The sequence below is a fragment of the Mesoplodon mirus genome (assembly GCF_964341445.2).
Source record: "Mesoplodon mirus genome assembly, chromosome: 2".
Taxonomy (NCBI): domain Eukaryota; kingdom Metazoa; phylum Chordata; class Mammalia; order Artiodactyla; family Ziphiidae; genus Mesoplodon; species Mesoplodon mirus.
The window spans coordinates 120,778,802-120,795,007 of record NC_138977.1 but is presented as its reverse complement, the minus strand read 5'-3'; the positions used below and the strand labels follow the sequence as shown (position 1 = coordinate 120,795,007).

General features: G+C 44.1%; 1 protein-coding gene across 2 annotated transcripts in view; it reads left to right on the top strand.

Annotated features, from left to right (window-relative positions):
• Positions 1 to 3,111: 3,111 nt before the first annotated feature.
• The window catches only part of COG2 (component of oligomeric golgi complex 2), a 41,719-nt gene continuing 28,624 nt past the window's right edge, over positions 3,112 to 16,206 (top strand). For both annotated transcript variants that reach the window (XM_082630980.1, XM_082630979.1), the window contains exons 1-4: positions 3,112 to 3,304; positions 12,109 to 12,270; positions 13,398 to 13,463; positions 15,658 to 15,738. In XM_082630980.1, the coding sequence (XP_082487106.1) occupies positions 3,233 to 3,304; positions 12,109 to 12,270; positions 13,398 to 13,463; positions 15,658 to 15,738 (381 nt within the window). In that variant the 5' untranslated portion in view covers positions 3,112 to 3,232. The remainder of the gene's footprint in view (positions 3,305 to 12,108; positions 12,271 to 13,397; positions 13,464 to 15,657; positions 15,739 to 16,206) is intronic.

Sequence of the window (16,206 nt, the reverse complement as noted above, 5' to 3'; positions counted from 1 at the left end):
TCGGTGAAATGATGTGTACCAACTGAATATCAGCTCTGAGTGAAACCTGTCCTCTGGGCAGGTTCAGGCTTAATCTCCTTCTTCACTTTGTCCTCTCCGTGTTGCTGTACTAGTATCAGGGGTCTTCACTGCTGTTCCTTCAGAGGCCGGAGATAGATGGGCTCCAGACTAGACATTTACAACCGGCCTCCTGTTCACACCTCCTGGGGTGAGAAGAAGATGGGCCGCAGGCCTACTGTTCACTTCCAGCCTCTTATTTACATTTCCTGAGACAAGAGACAAAGGGGCTCCTGGCTACGTATTTATGACCAGGCTCGTGTCTGCATTTAAAGATCTGCACTTTGATATAAGAAACAACAACAGGAATAGGGTAGATAACTGGACATTGGACACTTTTATGGCAGGAAGAGAGAGGGGCTAAAGCCTGTTAAGAGATCAAGAGATCACATATTTCCCATCCTTGGGGCAAGGGAGACACTACCCATGCCCAAACGGCCTCATGGGGTCAAAAAGACAGGGATGCCAGACCATAATAAGTGTTGCCTTTGCCCATGCCAGACGCCTTTGCAATGAAATCCATCTTGACTGAGGGGTGCATGCTCACCTAGGGGAGGGTCCCAGGACAAAGTAGCCATGGGGTCAAAGCAAGACGATTAGCCAAGAAGAAGGCAAAGACCCAGAAGACTGACCCCTTAGAAAGGATTTAAACTTCCCAAAGGCATGACTCTCCTGACTCTCTCGCTGAGTTCGCCCGTGCGTCTTTCCACATGTACTCTGCTTTTCTGATAAACTCTTTACTTTCCTCTATACCTTCCGTCTCCTTGTCAGATTCCTCCTTTCAAGGTAGACAAGGACTGGGTGTTTAAATTTTAGCCGCTGGCCCCCGTGGTCTAGCGCTTAGGATTCCTGGTTTCCACCCAGGCGACCAGGGTTCAATCCCCTGGTCAGGGAACTAAGGTCTCGCTTCAGGCCGCTGCTCGCTCACTGCTGCGTGCATCCGAAATCACGGCCTTTGGTGGGTAGGGCCACAGCCAGAGCCTATGGCTCTAAGTGGCAGCCTGCTATATGGGGTCTTGGGTGTTACCTGCCCCCTCTGAGGAGAAGAGTGGGCAGCAGCAGGGACCCTTGTTCTCCTTTACCCCCTTATCCCTTCAGCATCCCCACGATTAGCACACCAGACTGTATAAATTTAGCTACATTTCTTTACTAAAGGCCTGGGAACAATTTCAGAAGGCAATTATAATGAAGGAAGGAAAGAGTTCAAGTTCTAGTTCATTTAGACCTCTAGAAAAGGCAGCGTTTCCCAGACATTTTTACTTGGTCTACCCAGCACGTTCCCCCCAACCCCCCATCTTGGTGCCTTGGTTAAGGGTGTGGGCTTTGCAGTCTGTGCTGCCTGGGTTTGCAGCTGTCACTCAGTAACCCTGTAGCATTGGGCTAAAAGTCACACCTCTCAGAGCCAGTATTAGAACTGGTGATTTTTATTAGGTGTGATGATGGCATTGGGGGCTTGTAAGGAAGTATCTTTTTTCTTCTTTTTCTTTGATGTGTAAACAGAGGTATTTGGGGAGCAGGAAATGATGTGGTGTTTGCAATTTGTCTTAAAATGCATTCCAGATGAAAAAACGGGAGTGGTAGTGCCGTGGTAGAAGACAGATGATTGTTGAAGCAAGGTGATGAATATGTGGAAGGGGGTGAGGTATCCTGTGCTCTCCAGACTTCTGTGCATGCTTTAAAATTTTCATAATAAAAGTAAACAAACCAAAAACAAATAATGAGCCTTTCTGGCTCCACATTTTAAAAAGAATAGCAGGATGTACTTTTCATGATTGCAATTTATTTTGATTTTCCAGATAGATCCCACCTCTCATCCTATCCATCAGCTTCTCTAGACATTAGCAGGGAACATTCCCTTTGACAAGACTTGCCAGGCCCAGTGGTAGGGAGTATATTGTTTTGGATTCTATACCTACATTTTAAAAATGTGACCAGTTTCCTATGTGGAGTAACTTGAATGCAAGTGTCTTATCTTAAGGTGTTGCTTTCCTCTGTCCCACTCCTTTTTTTTTTTTTTCCCGGTAGGCTTGCCATTTCTTTTTTTTTCATTTTCATTTTAATACACCTTTATTGGAGTATAATTGCTTTACAATGTTGTGTTAGCTTCTGCTGTATAACGAAGTGAATCAGCTATATGTATACACACATCCCCATATCCCCTCCCTCTGGAGCCTCCCTCCCACCCTCCTTATCCCATCCCTCTAGGTGGTCACGAAGCACTGAGCTGATCTTCTTTTTAAGGACTGTTAGGGGTTAGCGTTATCTCCAAGGAGAAAATAGCCTTGGGAGGAGCAGCCTACACCCTGGTGTATAAAGGCCACGGGCTGCAGGAAGGAAAGACGTGGCAGGGTGAAGAGTGTTTACTGAAGTTCGTGGTTAGGGTTATCAGGGTCTCAAGGAGAAAAAAAGAGAAATGAATCATCATCATTTGATCATGGTATTCACAGCCAGAGGGAGGGACAATGGGAAAAAGAGAAACACAAAGAAACCGTCAAAATAAAACTGGGATGTACGAGGGCAGGAGGAGGGAGAAAGTCTGAGAAATGGGGCGGGGGGGATGTAATCGCACCGATACTGGCCACAAACACAAAAACTTGCCCATTCCTGGTTTACATTAAAAATGAATATGTATGCACATGTATTTGTCGGCTGTGTCCCGACTAGGCAGGTGATGAGGCGCTCCTTTAAGAACCTTGAAGACCCAAAGTTGCACTCAGACTGCGCACCTGGATCTGAGCCCAACCCTGGACCTGAGAACCGAAGGGTCGACTGCAGCCGTGGCTGTTCCCTCCGCCCTGGAAGGGCGCTGCAGGCCAATTTTTGCCAGTGGGTCGAGAGGGAACCCCGGAGTCCTCCAGTCCGTGCTGTTAGCGCTCAGCCCCCCTGGACCGCCAGGTCGGAGCCGGCCCGAGCTGCAGGGCCGCCCTCCGCCGAACGGGGGCAGCAGCACCTGCAGCGTGGCGGCGGCGGCGGCCGTCCCGGCGCCCCTCTTGGCGGCAGCGGGCGGAGGCCGGCCCGCGGCGCGTTCGCTGATTGGCCGCGGCGCGGGCGCTGCCATGTTGGCGGAAGCGGCGCCTTCTATACCGTGGCTGCGGCCGCCGAGTCCGTGCGTGCAGCGTCCTGCTTCCTCGCCTCGTTCGGGTCTCGGCGCTGAGAGGCGGCGGCGGCCGGCGGGATGGAGAAAAGTAGGATGAACCTGCCTAAGGGGCCGGACACGCTCTGCTTCGACAAGGACGAGTTCATGAAGGTGCGCGCTGGGGCTCCGCTTCCCGAGCCGGCGGCGGGGGGCCTGCCCTCCTTTCGCTCCGGGGCCTTCTCGGGCCGCTCCTGTCCTGGACCGGCCCCCGGCGGGACTTCGCTGCTCTTCGCAGTGAGTCTCTTGGCCTCAGGTGTGGCCGGGGCAGCCTGGAGAAAGCACCACTGTGAAATCGTGCGTAGTGAGCGAAAAGGCCTTGAAGTTGTGTGCAAGTGGTTTTGAGCTAAGTGTAATAAGCCCCTGTTATTACCCGACCCCGTTAGCATGTAGTGCAGTAGGATTGCCAGTTCCTTGGCCAGACAGAAGCTTGTTGACCAGCGCCTTGCACCTAAAAACTCAGTACGAATGCATTGACCAAATCTCTGAACCCACGTCCATACCCAGGAATCAGGTGGGGGGAAAAGGCACTAAATCGAAAGTTTTTCCTTAACGTTCACCTAAAGCTTCTGAATGAGATATTTAAAAGATGAGAATCTTCTGATTTTGTTGCGAAACAACAAAGCAAGCCATTCTCCTTTTCTAAAGTTGCCCTACTTCTCTTTATAAGGTGACCTCGAAGTTGGTCTGCAGGTCATTGTAGGACATAAACTTACATAAGCAGAATAGCAATATAAGCCGAAAACATTTTATGGATAATAAAGGTTCATCAGGCACAGCTTTGAAAATATCCAAGATTTGAATCAGAGCTAGGAGGAACTTTGCATACCTATTTGGTGTAACCCTCTCGGTCTGTACTTAAACTACCAAGAAACATACTTATGTTTTATATCTAAGGATTGGGGGTTTTGATACCATTAAGTGGCTGTTTTCAGTGTTAAAAAGTTAAACGTTTTGGCTCAGTAGACGCTAAGGAAGTGAGTGTAAGTCCCTTACTGTTCTTTTTTGATGACTTTAAGTCATACTATGTTTTTTCTTACTTTAGGTTCATCAGTCTATCTCTTTTTGATATTTGTATTCAGATCACATCTTTGGTTTTTAAAATTATTTATATCTGGTTTTTTTAGGGCTGAGTAATATTCCATTGTATATATGTACCACACCTTCTTTATCCATTCCTGTGTTGATGGACATTTAGGTTGCTTCCATGTCCTGGCTATTGTAAATAGTGCTGCAGTGAACATTGGGGTGCACATAACTTTTCAAAGTATGGTTTTCTTCAGATACATGCCCAGGAGTGGGATTGCTGAATCATATAGTAGTTCTGTATTTAGCTTTTTAAGGCACTTCTATACTGTTCCTAAAAAAGAACGAAATAATGCCATTTGCAGCAACATGGATGGACCTTGAGATTATCATACTAAGTGAAGTAAGTCAGACAGAGAAACACAAATATCATATGATATCACTTATATGTGGAATCTAATTTAAAAAAATGATACAAGTGAACTTACTTACAAAACAGAAACAGACTCACAGATCTCAAAAGCATACTTATGGTTACTAAAGGGGAAACGTGCCGGGGAAATGATAAGATGGGAGTTTGGGATTGACATATACCCACTACTGTGTATAAGATAGGTAACTAATAAGGACAGAGTGTATAGCACAGGGAACTCTACTCAATATTCTGTAATAAACTATATGGGAAAAGAATCCAAAAAAGAGTGGATATATGTATAACTGAATCACTTTGCTGTACACTTGAAACTAACACAACATTGTAAGTCAACTATACTCCAATAAAAATTTTTTTTTAAATGTGGTAAAAAACGGGCCTCCCTGGTGGCGCAGTGGTTGAGAGTCCGCCTGCCGATGCAGGGGATACGGGTTCGTGCCCCGGTCTGGGAGGATCCCATATGCCGCGGAGCGGCTGGGCCCGTGAGCCATGGCCGCTGGGCCTGCGCATCCGGAGCCTGTGCTCCGCAACGGGAGAGGCCACAACAGTGAGAGGCCCGCATACCGCAAAAAGAAAAAAAAAAAAAAAATGTGGTAAAAAACAGTACTTACATCTGGATTCTCTCCAGTGTGGCCGTATCATTTTTAGTATGCGGGACTGTCTAGACCCTGGAATAATGTACTCTTGTTCTTGTACAGTGGTGTTTCTGCTAAACCACAGCAAGGAAAAGCGTAACTTGTCAGGGATGTCTGAAAGGGACTGCGGAGTGAACTTGCTGATCCAGGAACGCTTTGTTCCACCCCCTGGCTGAGAGCTGCCCTGGAGCGAGGGTAGAAAGAAAGACCATGATGAGAAGAGGCTCACTGGAAGAAGAAAAGGCACAAGCAGAGATCAGGGGCTTTGTTCTGACTTCTGATTTCAGGAGTCTCAAAATACAGAAAACTTAACTTGTCCAACTTTTGCCTTCTTCAAGGCTTCCTTCAGGCTAAGTACCAGCATTCTTTCGGACTTGCTAACCCCACCATGTTTCTTGCTCTGAGATGGCAGAATGCCTTTGGCAAGAGCAGCTTCAGAAAGCAGAAACCTCAAAATATAAGTTCTAAAGTAGAACATGCAGTAAGGAGAGGGCAGACTGGGAAGGTGGCTGGAATGGCCATATTCTTTCATGGCTCCTAAGCCTCTGAATGTGCCCTACAGTTTGTAGTGCTAATAAATGTGACCACTTCACACACAGAAGAAAAATACCTAGGACAGCTATCCTGTGTTAAATGTTGTTGATTTTCTAGGTGAGACCTGGAGATAAAGGTTATTTGCAATTTGTGTTTCCTTCAAAGAGACATTTTATAAGTTTTAGTTCCATGGCAGAAATGGTGGGTGGAGAGCTTGCTGTCGGGGTTATATTTCTATCTCTGTGTCTCATTCAGCACATTTTGTAATTTGTCCCTGTGGGAAAGTTAGGGAATGTCCGATTTGCATTAGGAGAGTCGAGATTACTTGAAATCCAGTCGTTGGGTTGGAAACTGTGTCATTAGTCTGCCAGACATGACGAGGGCCTGTTAGGACAGTGGTAGCAGTTGCTCACTTAATAAACAGTCATTCATTGATCACCTGCTTTGTGTCACCCAGCAATCTAGACGGGATAGTATGAGGGAACCTAAGATATGCTTTGGGCTGTTCAGTATGGTCACAGGAAGACCACTGTGTGTGCTCAGAAACGACCTAGTCCACAGAGGCTGGAAGGCTGGCCAGGAGTGCGACCGGAAAGGTAGGAGGGCAGCTGGGAGGGTTGCAAGTTGGACTGGGCCTTGTGTGCTACACTGAGCAGCTTGTGCTTGATGAGCCGCCGTCACGTTTAAAGCAGATTACATGGGCATGTCTGTTGCATTGGAGCAGCATTAGAGGGCGCTGTGCCACTGGTTACTTCAGGTTAATATCGGGTTCTAGCTCAAGGGAAAATTATGTTGTGTTTGAACTGATGAGCTAATATTTTGATACGGGCCATTCTTGCACATGTGTTTCAGTCCTAACTCAGTGTCTTAGTGGTGTCTCAGACCTTTGGGAAAGTAATAAATTCTTAATAAATAGCAAACTACCTTTCTGAACACAGAAAAAAAAAGAGGCTACTAAAAAGTTATTTCAGTGGTCCTTGTGAGATCTAATGGGAAAGACGAGGGGACAGATTTGTGGAAGATGGAGGTGATCAAAAGACAGGAGTGGCAGATGGAAGAATCACTTGGAGCAGAGGTGGTGGTGACATCATACCGTTAGCTTTGTCACCTTGCAGAAATCTTGAGCGCACGTTGATAGCCAACTATCAGATGAAACAGGACCTAAGATCTTGGTAGCAGGGAGAGAAAGTGGCCTGCTAACAAAGATAAATTAGATCCCTTTACCTAGGGGTGCTGTTGGAATCGTAGCTTTCCCCTTCTAGCCCATAGTATGACTTCGCTTCCTGTTTTATAGAAAAAATAGTGCCCTCAAATGGGGACTCCTCCGTCACGGCTCGTTCTTGTATTTGTGCCCGTTCTCTTTCTCCTCCTCGCCTGTTTTGTAGGGGGTTTTTCCTTCCTTCTTTCCACCCATGCTTGGAGCCCAGGCCCTCTTGCACTCTCCCCATTGGCTTTCAAACACACTCTTGCTTTGGTCTCTTCCCCTTGACCCTCCTGCCTCTAGTCTGTCCTGTCACGCTCATCCACATTACAGCCAAATGCTCCAATTGTTGTAACTTCCTTCTGCGCTTTTTGGCCATTTGTGTATCTTCTTTGGAGAAATGTCTGTTCAGATCCTTCGCTCATTTTTTAATTGGGTTATTTGTCTTTTTACTGTAGAGTTGTAAGAGTTTTTGTATATTCTGGATATTAGACCCTCATCACATATATGATTTGCAGACATTTTCTCCCATTCAGTGGGTTGTCTTTTCACTTTTTTAATAGTGTCTTTTGACACATAAAAGTTTTTATTTTGATCACATTCAATTTGTCTATTATCTTGATGCTTTTTGTGTCATATCTAAGAAACGACTGCCTAATTGAAGGTCACACGGACTTTCACCTGTTTTCTTCTAAGAGTTTTATAGTTTTAGCTCTTCTGTTGAAGTCTTTTGATCTATCTTTTTTTTTTTTTTTTTTTTTCCGTACGCGGGCCTCTCACTGTTGTGGCCTCTCCCGTTGCGGAGCACAGGCTCCGGATGCGCAGGCTCAGCGGCCATGGCTCACGGGCCCAGCCGCTCCGCGGCATATGGGATCCTCCCAGACCGGGGCACGAACCCGTATCCCCTGCATCGGCAGGCGGACTCTCAACCACTGCGCCACCAGGGAGGCCCTTTTGATCTATCTTGAGTTAAGTTTTCGTTTATGGTGTGAGGTTGGTGTCCAAATTCATTCTCTCCCGTGTAGATATTCTTGTCTTAACATCAGTTGTTGAAGAGACTCTTCTTTCCCCATTGAATGGTCTTGGCACCCTTGTAAAAAATCAATTGACTATAAATGTATGGGTTTTAAGTTCTTTCTTTTTTAACTGTTTAGGAAATCTACAGTATAAAGTAAAACTATTTCTGATAAATGAAATGTGGCAGTTGTTAACATACCACTGAGTTTGGGGTTGTTTGCTGTCATAGCAAAAGCTGCCTAATCCAATATTCACAGATATTCTAAGTAATTTAGTCTTGTGCAATCCAATGCTTGTTTATCTAAGAACAAATATATAAATGGCAAGTTGAGCACTAATATTACCTAATAACATTTGTTTGTGAGAGCTGAGTTATATGATTTAGAATGTCACCATGAAGTTCATACCTGAACTTCATCCATCTGAAGTTCATACCTTCAAAGATTATGTACCTGAGGCAAGCAGAGTGCTCCGCCCAGTCATACAGCTGGTTAATAGCAAGGCCAGGATGTCAGGCTGAGGCCTGCCCACACGTTCTTGCTGCGATTGCTGTGTAACTATGAATGTAAGGTGTTACCTGAGGTCGTCTCAAGCAGCAAAATGTCTAGGCTAATTCTGGCTCTAGGTAAAGAAGCAGATGGTTTTTCACTAGGTGGCGGTGAAGTTACAGTTTGGTAAGAAATCCTCTCATCTGACACTATCAGAGCAGGTGTTTGGGTGATTAATTAAGAAAGTCAGTTTTTAAAAGTACTCAAGGGATGGTGCTTGAGTACTTAACGTTTTATTTTCAATCATACTTGTGTACATTGATTCTCCATTGATGTGGCACCAAGCTCATTTCTCTGAAAATTTGTCTGCTGGTTCGATTTCTAGATTGTCCTTTAAGTCGGATGAGAACCCTAAGGCATCTGCAAAGAATCTGGTATAGAACGCTTCCAGATTTGTATGACCCTCCTTCCCGCTGTGCTACCTGGTTCATGGTCCTGTGATACATAATTCAGTAAAATTGTCTTATCAATTTCTCAGTATCAGGTCTTCGCAGAGCATCATAGTTTTCATGAGAACCGTTATCTTCTTGCACTTATATTTTGTTGGTTTATATAATGTTCAATAAAATTTTGTAATTTTGCCGATAAGTACAAGTGACCCTAACAAGTTAAGGAATCGTCACATCTGCTTCTTGATGACTAAACAGCTCAGCTAGTAGCAGAGTGATAGGTGCAAGAGACAGTAACCTGCGGGCTGAATGCGTGTCTGCCTACCAGGGGCATCAGAATGTTATGGAGGGAGATGGCATAGCGAACCTGTGAGACCAGTACTTGGAAATTGGTTTTGAAAGATTCTGAACATCTGTTCAGTGGAATACTCAACATCCATATAAAATGTCAGTACAAATTTATATGTATTATGAAAAGACGTTGAAGTTATATTTTTATATGGGGAAAAGGAGCTTAGAAAAGGTTTATTAAGATTGTGTGTGTGTGTGTGTGTGTGAACACAGGAAAAGGTCTGGGGTTTCGTTGAAGATGGTGACGTAGGAGGATCCTGAACTCACCTCCTCGCATGGACACACGAAATCGACAGCTACTTATGGAACAGTTTCCTCTGAGAAAAACCCCCAAAGCAACTCCTGCACATCTGGCAAACAAGAAAAAACCCACATCAAAGTGGGTAGGAGAGGCTGAGACACAGTCTCACCATACACCCCTCCCCCAGTGTGGTGACCCACAGTCAGGGGGGATCTCCCATCCCAGGCTGCTCCCCAAGGAGTGAAGGGTGTGGACCCCACCCCTGGCACCCCTACTTTCAAGACTTGCACCTGGGAGATGAGCCCCCAAAACATCTAGCTTTGAAAGTCGATGGAGCTGGCATCTAGAAGACCCATGAGGCTACAGTGACCTGAGAAACAGTTCTTGAAGGGGCAGCATGAACTTACCCTCCCCAGGGCCTGACACAGACACAGCAACTGAAAAGGGCCCAGACTTTCTGTGAAAGAGGCTTGTTCATCTTAAAGCATCGGCCTGAGGGGCAGGCTTCTAATTTAACCCCCATCTGGGGGCTTGGAGGCCGGCGGTGGCGGGGCCATCTTTGCTCTCTCTCTGCCTTGCTTGGGCTCAACAGTATCTCCTGGAAAGGAACTTGTATACTTGGTCTGGTGCCCTGATTTTTGCAGCTGCTGCCTGGGGACACCTCTAGGTCACCTGGCTCTGGTAGCCAGTGAGGTTTACGCTTGTAGGCCCCCAGTGTTCATTGCAGTATTACTTGCAATAGTCAAGACGTGGTAGCAGCCTAAGTGTCCATGGATGGATGAATGGATAAAGAAACTGTGATACACACACCACACGCTGGGATGTCATTCAGCCACGAAAAAGAAAGAACTCTTGCCCTCTGTGTTAGCAACATGGATGGACCTTGAGGGCATTAGTGCTCAGTGACATAAGTTAGAGAAAAGGTGATCATGATCTCACTTGTGTGTGGGATCTAAAAAGCAAAGCAAGAAAAAATGGACCCACAGGTACTGTTCAGGTGGGTGGTTACCAGAGGCAGCCGGTGGGGAGTGGGCAGAATGGGCAAAGGGGGTCAGATGGTACAGACTTGCAGTTAATTAGGTAAGTAAGCCTGGGCACGTGGTGTGCAGCATGGTGACTGTAGTTAATAATGCCGTGTTGTGTATTTGAAAGTTGAAGGGAGTGAATCTTTTTTTTTTTCAGTCTGTTTAGAAAAGTCATTAAATGATAACAGCTACAATAAAGCAGCAACAGCAAATCCTAGGCAGTGGAGAGTTGGTACAATTATTATCGTCCAAAGTCCATAATTTACATTAAGATTCATTCCTGGTGTTGTACATTCTATGAGTTTTGACAAATGGATAATGACATGTATCTACAATCACAGTATTATATATAAGAGCCCTAAAACCCCTCTGTGCTCTGCCTGTCCATCCTTTTCTCCCTCTAACCCCAGGCAGCCACTCATCTTTTTACTGCATCCATAGTTTTGCCTTTTCCAGAATGCCATATAGTTGGAATCATATAGGCTATACCCTTTCCAGATTAGCTTTTTTCACTTTGTAATCTTAAAAGTTCTCATAGCAAGAAAAGGAAATGTGAAACCATGTGTGATGGATTTTAACTAGACTTACTGCGGTGATCATTTTATAACAGATACAAATGTGGAATCATTATGTTGTGCACCATATGTCATATACTGTTATATGTCAATTGTATCTCAATTTAAAAAATAATTTATATTTTAAAGAGAAAGTCAAAAAATTCTGGAAGGATGTGAATCACGATGTTAAATAGTGAGAAAAACATTAATAGTGCCTATCTGTAGAGCATCAAGACTGAGTGATTTTTTTTTTTTTTTACTCTCTGTCTTGTGTCATTATAGTCCACCCTCGTTATCCTCGGGTTCCACATCTGTGAATTCGACCAACCATGCATCAGAAATATTTGGAAAAAAAAATTCCAGAAAGTTTCAAAACGCAAAACTTGAATTTGCTGAATTGGCAACTATATACATAGTATTAACATTGTATTTACAATTATCTGCATAACATTTACATATTATTAGGTATTATGTAATCTAGAGATGATTTAAAGTATACGCAAATACTACACCATTTTATATTAGGGACTTGGGCATCCCCAGATTTTGGTGTCCTAGGGGGTCCTGGAACCAGGCCCCCATGGATGCTGCAGGATGGCTGTATTTCTTTGTTGGTTGAAAGTTTCACAGTGAACACTTGTTACTTTTAAAACTAAGGGAAAAGGAGCAATTTCTGTTTTGTGAGGAGCCTATTTAATGTGTGTAGTTAAAAAAAATTAAATCCCTTGTAGAATTTAGGCAACAGGAGAGAATGCTCTTGGTCAGGGGCCACCCTCTTGGCACCTTGATAGCGCACAAGCAGCTTTATGTCATGTGTACTTAAAAGGACTTTTTCCCAATGGCAGTGTAGCCTTTCAAATGAGTAGAATGGCGTTTATCTCTTATTCTTTTCTCTTTTTCTATTTCTATGTGTAAAATGTGATATCGTTGCAGTAATTCTTTTTTCTGCTTCTATTTTCAGGAAGACTTCGATGTCGATCACTTTGTGTCCGACTGTCGGAAGCGGGTCCAGCTGGAATCACTGAGAGATGACCTGGAGCTCTACTATAAGCTACTTAAAACGGCCATGGTCGAGCTCATCAACAAGGACTACGCAGACTTCGTCAACCTGTCAACAAACCTGGTAAACTTTAAATCCAGAGTCCCTACCAGTCAGTGTATTTACACACATACTACACACTTTCTTTCTCACTCATGTTTATTCTTAAAAGTGCTGAGTGTTTTTAGAAATCTTTTAGTTGATTTTTCCCCCAGAAACTTGGAGAGATTACTAATCTTATTAATAAAAGAACTAAACTTTCTTGATACACATTTTTTGTTTTGAGTTTAGTTTGATTATTTTTTGAATAACTTATTAAGAAGTAGTGAAAAGTAAAGGATAACAATCTCAAGAGTGGTTGTTTTTGTTAGTTGCTAAGTGATTACCATGAAATCTCATTGGTTTAGACTAATTTGCTAGAGCAGATACCAACTATTCTTAAGGAAATGCTTAATTTACTTTCAGGTACTGTGCTAGCCAGACATAGGTTGAGGAAACATTGGCCGATATTAATCTTTAGGTGGCCTGGTTTTATAAAAATGTAGGAATGGTTTGTGAGAAGCACATCAGTTACTTGGAGAAGTTGTTTAGAAATGCTTGAGTTTTAATACTTGGAAAAGTCTTCTTGTTCATACCTTATTTTGTGGTTAAATCTGTTTATCCAAAGAAGTATAGAAAGTCACCATCTCCATGGGAATTTCAGGAAGTATTAAGAATAACAAGCCATGTTTGCTTTTGGGAAGTACACCAGTAAGATAGATGTTCCAGTAGGATTAGAAACCCTGAAAATTTTATTTCCATTCTATTTAATTTGGATTTTTCTCAAAGGCTGTAATAATGCTTAGGAGAGATATAGCTCATCAGACTTTCACATCAGGTGGCTGAACAGCATAAGTGCAGAGATAGCTATTTTTCCTGTTAAAGTTTTTTTAATTCATTTAAAGTTTCATCCAGAGGCAAGTTGTACACGAGGAATCTTTGATTTATTATGACTTTCCCTATTTGCATAGTTTCATGTATATCAACAGATTTTTTCACATTCTGTGAGCAATATTTGTGGTAAGATAACATTTCTGTTATTTATCTAGTTATTAGCAATATGTGATTGTACGGAAAGAATAACCTAAGTCTAGTACTGCTTTGCTCGTTAAACAGAAGCTTCACTGTCACTCCTGACTGACGTGCTTGTGCCTGCATGATTTTGCCTTTAGGTTGGCATGGACAGAGCCCTCAGCCAGCTTTCTGTGCCTTTGGGACAGTTACGGGAAGAGGTTCTGGTAAGTCCCCAGGTGCCGGCAAACAGTCTATATATATATAAGGCACGTTACGCTCGTTTGCCTTCTCCAAGAACTCCTTTAATGTGTTAGGTTGTTGAGGTGGTTGTTTAATGGTCCGTGATTATAGTACTCACCTTCAAAACTGGTGAAAATGATTCTCTACTTTTTGCATGTGATGTTACAGCCTAAACACGTGTTTGGTTTGAAGACGACAGATTGTCAAAGAGTAGACACCTTTAAATGTCAGGGAGGAAAAGAAGGGTATTTCAAAATTTAACTTGTTAATACGACCTCCCCCATCTGTAAGTGGTCTCCAACTTAGAACTGGCTGACTTATGGTTTAAAATTTGTAATTTTACAAGTGTTTTCCCAGACAGTGTTTTACATGTGGTTAGGTTCCTGGACCAGTCTACAAAAGCTGTTTAACCCCTGTATGTAACTGAAGGATAATATAAATATCATGTGACGCCTAGTTTCTGGGAGAAAGTCTCTCCCGTGGGAATGGGACTGTCTGCCTGTAAGCCCTGAGGACAGGGACCCCATCTGGATGAACAGTGGGGGGGGGAGTTTTGGCATCACCTCTCACAGGGGACCGTGTGGCCTGCCCTCCCCTCACCCGCTCGTCTGTGCTGGGCACCCCGACCTCCATCGTCCCTTAGTTGTGATGCACTGCACCATCGCTTCCTGTGTGTGTCACCACTGGACCACGCCAGACCAAGTGGCCTCATGCACCTTGCCCCCGAGACAGCGCCTGGCACGTGCGAGGCTCTCAGTAGGTAACGTAGGTAAAGAGGCCCTGCCTGGATAGAACTGAAGGAAATGCAGGATAATGGGAGTGTCAGAGCTGAGAAGGCCCGAGGAGGGGTAGGCGGGAAAGACTTCATAAAAGAGATAGGTCTTGATCTGTGCCTTGAACTAGCAGATGTGTTTGAAAGTGTATGTCTTTGAATTTTACAAAAACTCATTACAGCGCTTTTCCTTAGAATGGAAGGAAGGGGGTTTTGTGGTCCCCTCTGGGTTGCACAGCAGCTTCTGCATGGCTCTCCTGCCTCCTTCTTGGTGCTCCCCCTCACCTCCCAGTCCTGTGGCTGACGTCTCCTGAGCCTCAGCCTGTGTTAACCTCCCACTCTTCCCCCTGTGCTCTCTCCGCTCTGCTGACCTGTGCCTTGAACTTCCTGGGCTGCTCTCACGCCTCCGGGCTCTAGTCCTGCCCTGCCACCTGCCAGTACCACGTCCCCTCCCTTATTCTGCAGCTGTCTTTATAGCCACCTTTCACCTCACCAGCCACAGACCTCAGCTGCCTTTTTGACCTCAACTCATGACGCTATTCTGAGATTCTACGATCATTGAGGGATAAGACTGTTTCTGTCTAATTCATCATTGTAGCCTCACTGGCTACCACAGTAGCTGACATTTAATAGACATTTCATGATGTTTATTGAATGAATGAATTCACCTTTCTATAAAATTTTTGTGATTTATCTAGTTTATTCTGATTGTTTCCATTACCTTCATTTTGGCCTCAATTCTTCATACTTGGCTTAATTTATTAGCTTCTGGACATGTTTCTCCACCTATGACCTCTGCCTTTTCCTGGCCATTCTGTTCCTTACTTCTTGATTCCTACCATCCCCCAAACAGCATTTCATCAGGAAATATCAGTGCTTCGGGATTCTCTAGTTCCCTAAAGTGTGTAGAATCTAAAGTCCTCCTAAATCAACCCCTCCCTGTTTATTTCTACTTCTCTGCAAAATGAAGCCTGCAGTGCGCCCGGGTGCATGCCTCACCCACCCTGAGTGTGCGCCGTCAGTTGTATCTTCCCACCTTTGTCTTCTGATAACCTCCTCTCCACCATCGTCAGCTTCCACAGGTTCTCAGGGTCAGACTCAAGTCCCATCCCCTGTGCCAGACTCTCCTATCCTTTGATTCAGGTGATTTCTTGAACGACATTGCTTGTACATGTATTATTATTCTTTCGGCCTGTTAATCCTCCGTAACCTTGGCTTTATGTGTTATTTTGCCCCCAAACCATGAGTACCCTCAACAGCAGTTGTGTCTGATATTATGTATTTTTGTCAATATTTGCATATTACCGGCCCGAAGATAATTAAGTTCTGTGGAAGTTAATTAAATGTGTAAGTTTCGTAATGTCACAAAACAGTTTCTGCTGTACGTTTTCTTTATTCTTTTAAAGAGTCTTAGGTCATCTGTCAGTGAAGGAATTCGGGCAGTAGATGAACGAATGTCTAAACAAGAGGACATTAGGAAAAAAAAGGTAGGTTGCACATGGGTTCATGGTAGCACCTTGGAGTTAATGGCACTTCCGCGCACGTGGTCTGGTTTATTTCTCTTGGTACCTTTGCAGAGAGGAAGTGTGGGGTCTCTCCTTATTTTTAGGCATCAGTGTTCAGCAAAGTTCACAAGGGGTCGAGCCAGAGCTGGAGGCCTGGTCTTCTTACTCCTGGGCTGATTAAGGTCCTATTAATAAGAGGGGTATGCTAAAGTAACTAATAGAAGAAAAAGACAAAGAAAATTGCATATTCTTCTTGTGCATTAATTTATTCATGACAGCATTAAAATTTTTAAAGAAAACTGTAGATTTCTTATGCTGCATGCCAGCTAAAAGCCCTTCCCTCATGTCTTCTCACACTTTTCAGTACATGAAAGTGGTTTTTCTCAAAGCCTTTTGCTATGTATCAGTATATACTTACGCTTATAATGTCATGTCAACTGTTTGAAATAG